The following is a 14,514-nucleotide window of genomic DNA, read 5'->3' as shown; positions in this document are numbered from 1 at the left end:
TTATGAATTAGTGTTTTTAATACAGTAATAAGTTTATTTTTCTTGCCTTGGAACTTCTGAGAATACACTGCATTTGATTATTTCATACAAGGTGCGCTAAATGCTTTTTGTGCATGAGACAGTTTAATGATTTCATATCTGTAAATCTGTGGAATCTTAAAAACATTTTAAAAAAATCTAAGACAACTGGGCAGACCAATTTTATTAACTGTTAATGAGTAGAAGCAGCATGAGGCCATTAAGAGTTTCTTTTTAAAACCATGCTTTTAACTTCATTGATATCACAAGCTTGTGCTCTTTTAATCCCCATGCCGTCTAATTGACTGAAATGGCCTACACAAATAAGAGTTTATTTTAAAATTAAATAGCTTTTTTGGCTGCTATGAATTCACTCAAAATGATCTAACCTTTAAATATTTAATTATCATTATTGTTCTAGAATTACTCCATTAGATAATGAGGATAGCCTGAGCTTGATTAAAACGGTAAGCAAGCTGTTCAGTGTTCTGATTATACATTTTATTAGAAATTAGAACTCGAGTGGCTTTTTCTTACGGGGCATGCTGAGATTTTTATCTGTGTGAATACAAATGTAAGGGGAGAGATGAGAGAGATTTCAGATGCTGAAACCGAGGTAAGATTGAGTTTTAACATGAAGCCAGACAGTGGAATTTGGAATAAAACATTAACATAGATGTTATGATCTCAGACTTTCTACCACAGTATAGGAGTGGCGTTTTAGGAGGTTTAAAACACACCGATTTTGCTGCTGCAATTGAAATGTTTCAAGTTCTGCTTTCTTTTCCTTTGTGTCCAACTGTTTGATTGCTGTAGGCGTCTATGATGGTGTTTGACATTCCAGACGTGCTCACAGGGAGAGGATGCTTGGGATCCGTTGTCTTTTCAGAGTCCTTTCTAACATCACAGATACAAGTAAAAGAAAAAGGTAACTATTTTAAATTCTAACACCAATGCTGTTATTCTGTTAGCTTTGGTGTGATGAAAGAGCAAAGGGGCTTCCGATGGATGTTATTACTATTACCATTATGGTTTTAAGCCTTTGGTTTAATTAAAAGACCTAAATGTTATAGCTTGCTAGTAATCAATATCTTAAGTGTCAAGTTTCTCTAATCTCACTGAAAGGACTTTGGGTTTTATGGCTGCCTTGTGATAACAGCAGGGCTGAGGTGTAAAAAATTCCAAGTGTAATAGTACCCTTCCTAAATTGTCTTCAATCTTAGTGAACGTTTCCTATTGCATGAGGAAATTTGAACAGCTCTCTTCCATCACTTTTGTAACACTCATTTTATACAATATGTTTTAATTTCAGTTGCTCTTTGTTTGGAAGAGATGAAATGAAACTTTTAGTTTGGGTATGATTTAGTTTGGGTATGATTTAGTTTGGGTATGATTTTTAGAAAGCTTGTTTTTGGAACAGTCTTGCATTTAAAATACAGGATACTGAGTAATTTCCATAACTTTAGGCAAGTGTGTATTTTCCAGATTGTTTATGTGTGACAAAGATAGATAGTTATGGAGGTTGTCCAAAGAATATTTATGAACTCTTGTATCCAGACAGGCTGTGGGTTTTTAACCATGGGAGTTGGCACACTTTTGTTGGGGAGGAGAGCAAAGGAAGAAGCCATATGCTAAGACGAGAATAAAAGCAGGGTTTCTCTGGTATTGTATAGCAGCTCTGTGTCTATTACACCACAAGAAGACTGGGAGCTAGTCTGCTGTGAAAGCTTCACTTAAACACTACTAAGTCCTTAAAGTAATGAGGAAATTTTCGTATCTCCTAAAGAAATTTCAAGTCGTAAAAGTAACTTAGCGAACAGTCTGAAGTATATGGATGGTATTATACTGCTTTGCTTTTCATTTACTTCCCTGCAGATGGCAGCATTAATTCAGAAACCAGCCACATAATACTGACTGCAGCTATCCCCAGATACGCTTCTTGGCTGGTTAGTACACAAAACCATATTTGAGTGTTTTTTCTATACATACAGATTCACAAATGAGAAGTTGTTATAAAAGTATGGATGTATGAGGAAAAAAGTATGGAACTTGGGCATTGAAACAGAATATCACTATATTAATACTATTCTGATTTTTGAATTTGGACGTGAAGTGAAAAACTAGTAAGTGGAAACAGGCTGATGGTTCTATTTATAATACAAGTTTTAAATTATTTCATTTTCACCCTTCATTTTTTTTTTTTTTTAGCTATGTAAAGGCCTGGGTGTTTTTCAAGTACACAGTGTGACTTTTGAAAATTGTGTTTATTCTGGGGGACTTTAGATCACTTAAATGTCTGCCCCAGCAGAAAGAAAGGCCTGCTTCCAGACCTCTAATGTACTACGCTGTGTTAGAGGTATAATTCTAACGAAATTGGGCAACATCATGCCCTTTGGCAATCCATACTTCTTAAACACTCTAACAGGAATAAAAATAAGACTGAATGGGGTACACTGCTTTGTGACTATACAATATAATTTTATTCTATGAAACAATTTAATGGGGAATATCCCCTTGAATGTGTTTTAAGGAACTATTGCAGTGCCATGGTAACAGAGTATTGCAGAGCACAAAGCTGTCTTTGAAGCACTCTGGTCTCTGGACTCTAGCTATCTGTGGTACCTAAGGTTCTTGTTTGCCTTGAATCTTCTTTAATGCTTTTTATTTAATGTTAGATTTGCTTCATCTACTAACACTACAAATGGAAACTGTTTCTGGCTACAGGTTGAAGATAGTGATGTGAAACTGTCTGAAAAGGCACAGCATATACTGAAGGTAAAACGAAACATTTTTGTTAAACTCTGTAAGTTACACTTTCAAGAACCAATATTCAAAAAACCTTAGCTGCTAGTAAAACTGGCTTTTATTGTGTTTGTTATTCCTCTTCTACAAAAGACTTGCCTGTTCTACCCTTTCTCTTTCCAAGTTCAACCTACAAAAAAATTACATTGTGTGTAAAAGTTTGAGGTTTTCCTTATTTCGAAGGACGACAAAATCCAAGACCAGAAAGAGTTTTAATAAAGCTATGATTTCATGGAAATCTCACTAAGTATTACACGTGGAGCTTGTGTGTTTCAAAAAAACCCCAAAACTCAATGCCACTCTACATGCAACTTTCTTTTAACTTAATTAGCATGCTAAATGTCTAAAGGAAAACACTTTAAGCACTATGAAAAAGAAAAGAATTTGGGATCTGGGAACATCTTAAACTACATGAGTTTCACATTTGTGGTTTAATTTGTGGTTACCAGAAATCTTCATTACAAATAGATTTATTTTCCTGTAATATACTTTTAGTTCAGTAGATTGACAATCTAAAAACAAAAAGCTATGCCTTGTGGGTGTGACAATAACTTGTAACTTAATAGCGGCTGGCAAAACCAAAAGCAGGGGGAAGTGCTTTTAAAAATTATACTCTTGACGTGCTGTCTTTCACTAGTTCTTCTGTATCAATGCAGTTTAAAACTCTTTTAAAAGTTTTGACAGATGCTGATTAAAAAAAAAATTCCTTTTTTCTTGAAGCAAAAGCATGAGGAAGTGTTCTTGCCTGGATCACAGTCCATGATGCAGTCTGTGATATTACTGTTTGTTTTTTCCTGTTTAGGAAGACAAATCTTTTCTGGGCACTTTACTCACTGGAGGTGATGGAGCGTATATTTATTCCAGCAATCCACAGGCCATGCCTGCAGAAGGTGAGATGTGTTTTTTCAATTACTTACAGAGTTGGTCCACTTTTTTTTTTTTTTTAAAAACATGAGAGAGATGCACAGTTTCTGGGATTTACACGCCTGGTGAGCATACCTCTGCCATCGTCTTAAACTTTCTTTCCATTTGCCTTTGCAACTTTCTCTTGTTAAACTCCCTGTTTTACTTTTTTGTCCCCAACCTCTACTTGAAACTTCTAGTCCTAGAAGAGCGATTCCTGTCAGAGCTATAGGCTTGCTTTTGAGGCACATGGGACGTGCCTCACATGATTGAGAATGAGTCTTTGCAGACCTGGGAGATGGCTTTCTCCCATAGTCAAAGTTCAAAAGCGTGCATAAACTGGCTCCTTCTATCCTTAATGGACGGTGTGCCGTGTTTTCTGCTTTTTCTTACCTATATGAACATTAGGTTGGAAAGATTGGGTGTTACAGTACTGACAGTATGCCATGGGCTCTCAGCTGAAGAAGTGAAGGCAAATATAGAATCTTAGAATAGAATCATTTAGGTTGGAAAAGACCTTTAAGGTCATCCAGTCCAACCATTAACCTAACACTACCAAGTCCACCACTAAACCAGTTAAGGGTAGAGTAGTAACTGCATGTTTCCTGGCTTGCTGGCTGGTTTATTTTTTAATGAAAGTAAAAACTAGGAATCATTAAGGTTGGAAAGGACCTCTAAGATCATCAACCCAACACCCCCATGCCCATTAAACCATGTCCCAAAGTGCCACGTCTACCTGTTTTTTGAACACCTCCAGGGATGGTGACTCCACCACCTCTCTGGGCAGCCTGTTCCAATGCTCGACTACCCTTTCTGTGAAGAAATTTTTCCTAATATCCAATCTAAACCTCCCCCGACGCAGTTTGAGGCCCTTTTCTCCTCTCCTGTGTACCTTTTGGGCAACGTGATACAGTGTCTGTGATGTAGGAGGGGATTGGAATGATTTGCTTCTAAATTTATTTACAGCCTTGTGTTCTTTGCTCCTACTGAAGCTGCCTCCTGGAGCTGACATGCTGTTCCAGTTTTTTTCCATTGTCATTTTCACTCAGGAACTTCAGTGTTTATTGGCACAGATGCTCACTGTATTACAGAAAGGTGTTCGGTCTTGGTCCTTTGCAGATTCAACCAAGATACTGCTTTCTGACACGAGATTACTGGCAACAGTCTTAGATGATTCCTCCTCTTTTGGTGCCTTTTCCTTCAAGAACTTAAGTAACATGAATATCCCAATAATATGACTAAAGATGATTTGGGAGGACTGTTGGGAGGGGTTTCCCCTCACTCCACAGCCTTGCGGTAATGTGCCTTGCTTTGCCTCGAGAAAACTCACAGAAGAATAAATAGTTGATGAATCAAAACATATTTCTTAAGGCACAATATTTTTGTATTCCGCTGTCCAGAGGAGGTACCGTTGTCACAGTATTGATGTACAACAAAAGGTAACTAGTATCTGACATCTAAGTGCTTAGTATAAGCTGAGGATCTTTAGGGGAAAGTCTTTAGCTTTATTGGTTTTGCAGTTATGCAAAGAGTGTTGAGGATAAATAATGACGTACAAGGCAATTAAATAGGGACTTTCACGCAGCAGAATTTGCTTTTGCTCTAATTGAACAGATTTTAAAGAAAGGAGGTTAATGCAGAATAACATATTTAGCTATTTTGCAATACAGTGTGGTGGGCACAGGTTCACTCAGTAAATAACTAAGGAAAAAAAAATGGTGAAATTTTTTTTTTTTTGGTGTTGTGAAAACTGGCTGTGTCTGCACCAATGGAGCAATTCACCTTTTCCCTTTTTTGGGGAGATTTGTGAAGTTGAATGTTTTGATAACTCTTGGGATGGAGAGTTTTAAGTAGGTGGTATAAGGACTATTATGTAACGCTTCAACGAGCGAGATATTTTCTTAGGTGTCAAGTGAAAATGAACTTGATCTCGTTCCCTTGCACGTACGCTGCAGGACAGTTTGCTGTCTAATTTGGGCTCTACTGAGGTTGCAGCTATGTAGTTTGGCAAGATTAGGTGAAAAAAGGTGCTGTCACACAGGTGCTCATCTTCACTCTCTGTCACTTGAGTCCTACTGTAATAAGGTATACATTCATGACTAAAATGCATCAAAAAATTTCAGCCTTTTCCTTTAGTATGCTAATACAACTGCTGTGTTATGGATTTTTGTAGGATGAACTTAACTGAGTCAATCAGTCTTGCCAATTAAACTCTCTTTCTGTGATTAATCACTTGTGGAGAATATGCAAGTAGTATATCAAATTGTTCTTGATATAATTTGCTGACTTCCATGTTAAAGGAAGCCGTTCTAGTTTGGATTAATTAATACTCCGTTTTGGCTTGCTTTTCTTTTACAAAAGAATTAACATCTCTGATTTCCTTCCTTTCCGCATTGACACATTCTCTGTGAAGTGTGATATTCTGTGAGATTTGACAGAAATGTGCTTGAAGTGTTGTATTTTGCATTTTTTGTCCTTGACCACTCAATAGAAGGCACATGCCTGTGCTATGCCTTGGATTTCATGAGCACTGGAAGCATCAGCATATACACTATTAAACCTCCACATCTATGTAATTATGTATGGCTTTGTCTCCATTCTACTTGCTCCAATTTTTTATTTGGCTTTAAAAAAAAAGCCACAGAATATTTACAATAAGTGGGCTCCAGGGGATAAGATTAAATCAAATGCAGTCATAGTCATGATTCCTGCCCTTGATAGTGAGATACAGTCAAGAACGAATGGTTGTGCTCTGAATGGTGTCTAGATACTATCCCAAATCTTTACTCAAATGTACTGCATGTTAAATATGACAAAATTCTGCAAGAACATAGATTGCTTCCTCAGAAGAAATACCTAATACAATTTTTTTTCTTTCAAATTCTAGGCAAATTGTACTTCTTTTCAGATGGCATTCTCTTTTCTGATCCCCACCATGGCAGCATTTCCATTTCAAAGAACCATATGAGTTCCATTTCTCTCTATGATGGGGTGAGTACTTTGTTTGTTCCTACTGTCATAAACTTTTTATCAAATTTTAACAGTACTCCTGTAGGATACTAGTACAAAGTTTCGATTTCAGTCCAGTTTTACAAGTGTGTGTGTAAAAACTAATTAACTGATGCAAATCTCTACACTTTTGGCATTGGTTAGCTTAACCAATTACTGATTAGCTAAACTGTAGGGAGGAGAGAATTTTGTATTAGACTGAGTTATCAATGTGGTCTTAACAGTGTGGAAAATGGCTTTTTATTAAAAGAAAAATTGCAGAACATAGCATTCATAAAACATCTAGCAGTCTTAAGTGATGGATGGAGAAAAGTTCAAGGCATTGTGAAGTCGTATGGTGTATTGGAGGGTGAAATACTGCCTTCTATTCAAAATATATTTAACCTTCAGTCAAATGTTCATGGCAGTGTACTAGTTATCTCTGGAGAGGTCACGAGCAGTGTCTGTCTACTGTCATGGAGCGTTGTGTAACTGACAGGGTGAAGGGAATGGCTGGTTGATGTTTCCCAAGCTGAGAAGCAAGAAGCAAATGCATGTTGCATGCAATTACACATATTCTGAGTAATTACGCTAAAAGACACAACGTTAGGCATAGATTTTTGCCATTCCTGTAATCAACTTATATCACTTCACTTGGCCAACTTGCCACGCTAATAGTTTGATCTTCTGGCTTAGTGGGAATTGAGAGTTAGGCTAATGATGGCAGTTCAGCTTTGGTTTGGTTCCCCCCCACTTCAAGGCAGACACGCTGGGTTAACTATCACTTTTTCAGAATGGAAAAGAGATTATTTTGGTTGGTTATTGTTTCCTAAGCACTGAACCCCCCCTCCCCCCCCCAACTCAGTTTCCTTTAGTTTCTATTTTCTTCAGGTACAGTATTACACATTTGTTCAGTGACCTCCAGAAAGCATTGTGTTGCTATGATTTCATCATATAATGGAGGAAACCAGTAAAATACAATAAAAGTGTGTGGTTCAATTGAGATGAAAACACAACAGTGAAGAGAATCTTACCTTAGCTGCCTTTTCTTGTATATCATATTGATTGACCCTTGGTAGTTTAAGAAGCTATTTTAACGCTGACCTTCCTTCTATTGTTTGATTCAAGACACTCACTTTCATAAAACTAGCTATTTATGGGACCTGGCTATCATTCTTGAACTGATGCCAGATTTTTGTGTAAAGCTAAACCTTGACAGAGAGCATTTTATTGTTCCACTGACTTGGCATAATACAAGGGTGGAGAGCTTAAAATGTTAAGAAGTGACAGGAGAAGGGTAATTGTTAGTATGCTTTTTCTGACAGTTATTGCAACAACAATATTGATGGAAAAGAAAGGATAATTTAATGTTAGGATTAAAATAAAAGATACAAAGACTTTAAGCAAAGTACAGTTTCTTAGCAACTCTATCATCGTGCCTGCTTGATGTGTCTCTTTAACTTGAAAATGTCTGCATTTTTGCCTCCAATACGTGCTGCAGGCTTCTCTATTCTGAGAAGCTGGGCACCTGGCTGCCACCTAAGCTCCTGAAGTCCTTGAGGCTCATAGACATCAAGTGCACGGAGGACAGGGTAGATTCCTCACAAACCTGTACCATGAAGGTCTAAAGCAGAAACCATCGCAGTCTTAGCAGAGTCAAACGTAAATCTCCCATCTCGTAAGGCAGCGCTATTCTAGCTTAGTACCAGCCGTCCTGGGAGTAAAAGAAAGTCCAATGGGCTCCACTGCCACTCAGTCTCCAAACTCCCAGGTTTGTTTCTTTTTCTTCTCTAGCTGTTCAGTGGCTCAATAAACTGTATCAAGGCATCTTTATTTTATAGAGCTTAAGGTGCTATATGCTTGGTTTTAAGGTCTTACTCAAGACCAAATATTTCAGCTTGTAAGTACCTGAATCCAGCATTTGTTTTGGCCATTAATCAAGTGAACAAATATTACTAAGTAATACTTAGATTTCACAACAACATTAACACCTTCTAAAACTTTGAAATGGATTCTTTTAACCTAATGTCCGTGGAGATTTTTGCTGCTGCTTTTCAGCTTTTTTCAATTTGTGGAACCCAAAACATTTTCCAGGAGGAGGAGCACATTCTGTTGGACACTTCACATGCAGATTGCAGCATGCATGAGTAGGCATTTTAGTCACTTCTCATGAAATCTGTAAGCTATCCTGCAGAACCCAGGGTCTATGGACCATGTTCCAAAAACCATTTTCTCTTAAGAGAAATTGTTCTCTCTCAGGAGAACACTTTTTGTATGTTTTTCAGTAGCCTCAATGACTTTGAGAGGATTACTTCTGTAATTAATCCCTCAGTCAGCAAAGGGTGGAGATTCTGTTTGCAAATGTCTCTGAATTGATACTGCTTCTTATGTAAGTGTTCCCCAACTTGAGCTTTTTCTTCTCAAAAATTAGTAAGTAGAGTTCTTTGCCCACTTTTCCTGTTGAAAGGGAGATGGGTGCTACTCAATTTCTGATTTGAACCCGAAGTAACGGAATCCCCATTTTCCAGGGATGTTTCACTGCTGCTGAATTGTACTGGTTTTGTAATAGTTTGGTGTGAAAAGGGATACAAGTCAAAGCTTGAGCATAAACCACTTCAACATCATGCAAAGTTGTACATAAATGCCTATCTTGAAATCCAGAAAACCAAGGGTCAGTGTTCTATTAGAACAAAAATTGGACAGCCTGAGTTCGGTGCTTCTGAGGGAGACTGATCTTGAGGGCTTCAGCTTCCTGTTAATAATTCAGGTGAAGAAGCAATTGATTTAGTAGAACTTGTGCTCATTAAAGAATCTGAGAGAAACAGGACACTTCCAACATGCCAGGTGACCCACACTTTAAATTGCAAGCCTCGTAGTTGTATCGTGTTGCAGCGTGGTTCCTTTCAGGTCAGAAACTCAAGTGCATGGTATAAAAAAAGTTTGCAATAGCACCATGCCACCCTTCTCATCTTTTTTAGCTGGCATTTAATTCATTCTTCCAGGGTATCTGTGTCAGGGGAGATGTGTGGGTACAGATGAAGGTGGCTTTGTTGTGAAGCATTAACAGAGGAAAGGGCTAAAGGTCTGGCTTTTGGTGGAAGGAAAAGAGTAGATATTAAAATGCAAGCTTTCCTTTTCAAGACAAGGCAAAGCTTAGGTGCTTAGAACCATCTCAGATGATTTCTTGAAAGCTTGTGATACCTCTAGTAGCTGCAAGGCAGCAACTGAGGAGTACTGTAAGTGGCTGCACTTGATCCTTCTGCTCCGTACCTGCACTGTGCAAGCTAATGAATGTTCAGATCTTTAGGCATGCCTAGCTATGACTGTAGTAGTCCTCTTCTGATCTCTGCTGTTTAATGTATTAAGCCTTTTTTTCACTCTCAGCAACTGTTAATTATAATTTGTCCTGTTTCTTCCTTTTGTAGGATTCAACCAGTATTGTTGCTGCTCTCTTTATAGACATCAAAAGTTCCTTGCTTGCTCATCTACCAATTGAATTCCATACCCGAGACAACTTTTTGATGATTGCACTTTTCCCCAAAACAAAGATTTATAAAGCTTTTTATTCACAGGTAAAGTAAAAAAAGGATTGGTTTGGGTGGGGGGAAAACCACACAATTATTCTTTGCATTTCAGATGAGGCAAGGGTGAATTTGTTGGTGTCTGTCTTAAGTAAATTTGGAAGGAAGAAAGGGTTTATTTCTCATGTTAGTTGACCCACTAAAGCTTGTCACCTGATAAGTAAGTACAGGAAAGGTTAAAATTCAAGATTTTTCCTTTCAAGAATTCAAGATTATCCTTTCACAGAGGATATTGAGAGAGATGGCTGGTGTGATTTTGAGGCTGCTTATCTTTTATATAAAATCAGGGGGTTGCAGTAGGAAGGACTGTTACAGGTAGCTTTTTCAGTAGTGGCAGAAAGCAAAACAAGAGGCAGTAACCATAGATTGCAGCTTTGAAGATTCAGACTGCATGTTAGTAGGAGGTTGGTGCAGTGACGGAAACAGGTCAACCAGGCAGTGAATCGCCACCTTTAAAGATTTTGAAAAATTGGCTGGATGACGCGATGGCCGAGCTGATCGGTACTGCCAGCAATAGTCCTGCTTTGAGCAGGAGTTGGGTCTGGAGACTTCCAGAGGCTCTCTTCCAACCAGGAACTGTGATTCTCTCTGCGGCCTGTGGCATCTACCTTGCAGACTCGAGATCGTCACAGACTGCCCTGCCATGTAGATCTTCCAAGTCCTTCCCAGGAGCGTGATTGCTCCTGATCTTAGGACCTTGCATGTGTGAGAAACTTTAACTTATGTATGCATTTCTAGCGGTTGTGTTGCTCGTTAAGTTTAGTGCTGCTCATGTGCTTTCATTTTGTCTTCTGAAGGCAGTGAGTGCTCTGAAAGCTTGTTTTCTAGTAGTTGCATTTTAAATGTAGCACTGGCGTATAATTGGCTACAGCAATTGTATGTAGTGGCAGAGGTTCTATTGTATTTTTTTTTTGTGGTTAGACACATTTGGATCGTGATCCTTAGGGAAGTTTTGTTAAAGTCTTTAAGTATCCCATATGGCATTGTATTATTCTCTAAGTAGATTGGCTTCATGCATTGTAATGCAGAGGCTTTTAATAAACAAAACTTTTTAACAATAGCACTTTTGAGGAAATGAGCCTGGAGATTTTAGGACTTCACAAGGGTTTTAGTATGCGATCATAACACTGGATTGGAAAAGACCACCTAGCTCAGTGAGTACAGTCCCCACTGGTAGTATTAATGTTACCATAAAATTTCTCCTCCTTTTATCTTAAATGTTTAGATTCCTCCCACTGTTCCACTATGTGAGGAGTTGGGAATATTTTGTTTGGTTGGTTTTGAATTTTCAGCCTATTTTACTAGGTCTACTTTTATCTTTTTTTAATTTTGCTGTACCAGTGGACATCCTTGGGGTATTCAGAAATTTTGGACCTATTCTTTCTGGCTTGTTTGGCCTGATAAAATAAAACCAGATCCTTTTTAATCTATGCTTATAAAAATTTCTCTTTTCTTCTGATTGTTGTAATACTTGTCTTTTGATGTGTTTTTTGGCTGTAGATTTCTGGACTGTGTGTGTAGTATCTGAGATGAGGGTATTTGTTTCTTGTACAGAGGCAATAACAGTTCCCTCTTCTAAACATGTTCAGAGGTACCCTTGGTTTGCCTTTACTTTTCACTGCTGCCTTGAATTAATAGACACTGCTCATTTTTTGAGAAGCTCCTTCAGGTCCTTTCTCTTTTGCTACGCACTGATGATCCAGCTGATTCTAGAAGTGTTTATGTGCTCGTTCTTGCTTTCATACTTAACCTTCCTCCTACTTATCTTTTTGTTTCTTCCATTCTTACAGTTAGATCTATTTTGCTATGAAATGTCTCCATGCTGTGTAGACTGTCTCCAAACTTAGTTCCCACAGATGCTGTCAATTCACTTCAGTCTATGCCGGATTTGTTGCAAAAGGTGTCATGGGCATTCCCTAAGCAGCTCTGCTGGTGAATGTCCCCAGCCTTCTGCTGCTTTTCTTCGGTGCTATTTATTCCAGCCCTCCTTTGAGTTAGTTTTTTGCCAGACAGTTTTATACTGAGTTTCAGTTTCTGCAGTTTAACAGTTTCTCATCTGTTCTCATCTCAACCATGCCAGTTGCTTTGCTCAAGTTCAAGCAGATGAAACAGATCTTTTGTCTTGAAGATGTTATCTCATAAGCAAAAAGTATTCATAAGATCAAGTGTACCTGATTGTGTAAGCCGCGGAAACATGTTACTGTATTTTGTTAGTATTTACCTTCAGGTATTTATTGATTTCCTCCAAATTTTTTTTCTAAAAGTCTGCATGCCATTGAGGTTGCACAGACATAGTAGTCGTTCTACAGACCTGCAGTTACAAAGATTCACTAAAATGTAGGTACTAGTTTTACTCTTCTAAAGTCATATGGCATGACACCTCGCTTACTGGACCTATGCTTTAATTATTCCAAGACCTCTTGAAATAGGGAACGGCAATTACCCCTTCCTCTAGCTCGGAGTGTGTTAAATTCCTTGTAACAGAGACAGTTGCAAGATTTTGAGCACGCAGATCTGGAATCTGGTTTGCAGATCGTGCAAAGACAGGGCAGTGCCTTTCTTGTCCTCACTCTAATTGGTAGTGGAGGAAAATTTGCTTAGGCTTTGGGTTGCATTGATTTCTCTGGTTTCCTTCACGTTTTCTAATACCATAGCAGCTCTGTTTTTAAGTGTTCATTAAGTTATACAAAAAGGACAGATTTATTTCCTTTGAGTTCTGGCTCAGTCTGACCTGCGTTTTCACTGTATCCCTAGCCCTTTGCCTTCTAAAGGATACAATTTTTTGTTGACCAGTCCTTCTTTCCGTCCCTTGTAGGCATTTTCCTCAGTCTGTTATATGTGTCTTGAAGTGGTTATTTGTCTGGTCGCACGGATCCTTCTACACAAGCAATATCGTCTTTGTTAATATCAAAAGTTTATTCTATTTTGATGTTTTTTATCTCGGTACCCTTGTGTTTAGGATGCCGATTTGTTAATGGAAAGCAGTCTTCCTCCCCCCCCCCCCAAGTTGTTTTGTCTTGCAGCAAATTATTGTGAAAAATGACAATGGCTGCTGCCTTTACTTATTCAGAGAAGGGAAATACCGAACACTTAAATGACTGTGTGATTCATCTGAATCTGATTTCTAGGTTCAGAGTGCCATTCATATTAATGTGACTTGGCTGGAGCAATAGGATGCGAGCCAAAACACCGTTCCCTAGAGAAACGAAGGGCTCCCTTTTCTTTTGCGAAGGAACGGCGTTTTTCTTAAATTTCTAGAAATGATTGCTGCAATCTTACCTCATGAAAAAATTACAATACTACTTAAAGGAGACATTAATTCAGTTCCTGCTGTACTGCATTTGGACTATAAATACCTAGCATATGCTATAACTAAAAGATACACATGAATGTTACTGTTACTTTGGTGGGTGAATTTTTTTTCCTAGCTATGAAGATGGGGAAAAACTAGACCATTCCAGTGAAGTTAATTCTTAAAGCAGTTCCAGTCTCGCCAAAGAGAAGCTTACAAAATCTGATTTGTGGAGACTTCTTCCATATTTTGAATTCTTGCAGCAAAACCAGTATTGTGAAATATTTAATGGCTAGTTAAAATGCATGTATTTTTTTAGGTGAACGAAAACAATTCCTAAAACAAATTCAAAACAAATTTTGCAAAATAATGATGCTTATGCATAGGTCTGGTTTGTTCCAGGTTTTCTCTTCGTGGCAAAACCAGACAAACTCAGGATTATCTTTAAGGGTTGTCCAGGAAGAATTCCTGTCTATGGAGCAAAAGAGACTGTAAGTTCATGCCACTTACTCCAGTGTAATTATACATTAACTGTATGCTGCAATTAGAAAAATGCTGTCACTTGTTGAAGATTTTGATAAACATTCAAAAAGGAATTGTTGCGTTCTTAGTGCAACACGGGCTTTATTTTTTTTTTTTTTTTACTAGTTAATATGTAGCCATCTGGTTTAAAGAAGATAAATTTCTAGGTTTCTTTTTTAACTAACCAATTCATTAATTTGCTTCGTTTAGGCATTCCAATGTTCAGAAGCTATTTAATGCCTTGTCATTTCCTTCTGGGGAAAGATGCAGGGAGCTTAAAATATCTGCTGCCCTTCCAGAATTGGAGAGGTGAGAAATTATTTTTGTTTTCAAGGGATCAGTTTTGTCGGAAATAACACAAAAATATTGTGGTATATGTAATACTCGTCTAAAAATTGCTTATTTAAT

The 14,514-nt window shown here is 37.9% G+C and overlaps 1 protein-coding gene across 1 annotated transcript in view; it reads left to right on the top strand.

Moving 5' to 3' along the window:
* The window catches only part of DNAAF9 (dynein axonemal assembly factor 9), a 66,243-nt gene that overhangs the window by 28,988 nt on the left and 22,741 nt on the right, over positions 1-14,514 (top strand). The window contains exons 17-25 of the mRNA XM_075709879.1: positions 440-485; positions 835-946; positions 1,894-1,964; positions 2,743-2,793; positions 3,623-3,710; positions 6,611-6,714; positions 10,137-10,283; positions 13,987-14,075; positions 14,317-14,415. Of these exons, the coding sequence (XP_075565994.1) occupies positions 440-485; positions 835-946; positions 1,894-1,964; positions 2,743-2,793; positions 3,623-3,710; positions 6,611-6,714; positions 10,137-10,283; positions 13,987-14,075; positions 14,317-14,415 (807 nt within the window). The remainder of the gene's footprint in view (positions 1-439; positions 486-834; positions 947-1,893; positions 1,965-2,742; positions 2,794-3,622; positions 3,711-6,610; positions 6,715-10,136; positions 10,284-13,986; positions 14,076-14,316; positions 14,416-14,514) is intronic.

This window comes from Pelecanus crispus, chromosome 4 (assembly GCF_030463565.1).
Source record: "Pelecanus crispus isolate bPelCri1 chromosome 4, bPelCri1.pri, whole genome shotgun sequence".
Classification (NCBI taxonomy): domain Eukaryota; kingdom Metazoa; phylum Chordata; class Aves; order Pelecaniformes; family Pelecanidae; genus Pelecanus; species Pelecanus crispus.
This window is presented reverse-complemented; position numbering and strand designations above follow the sequence as displayed.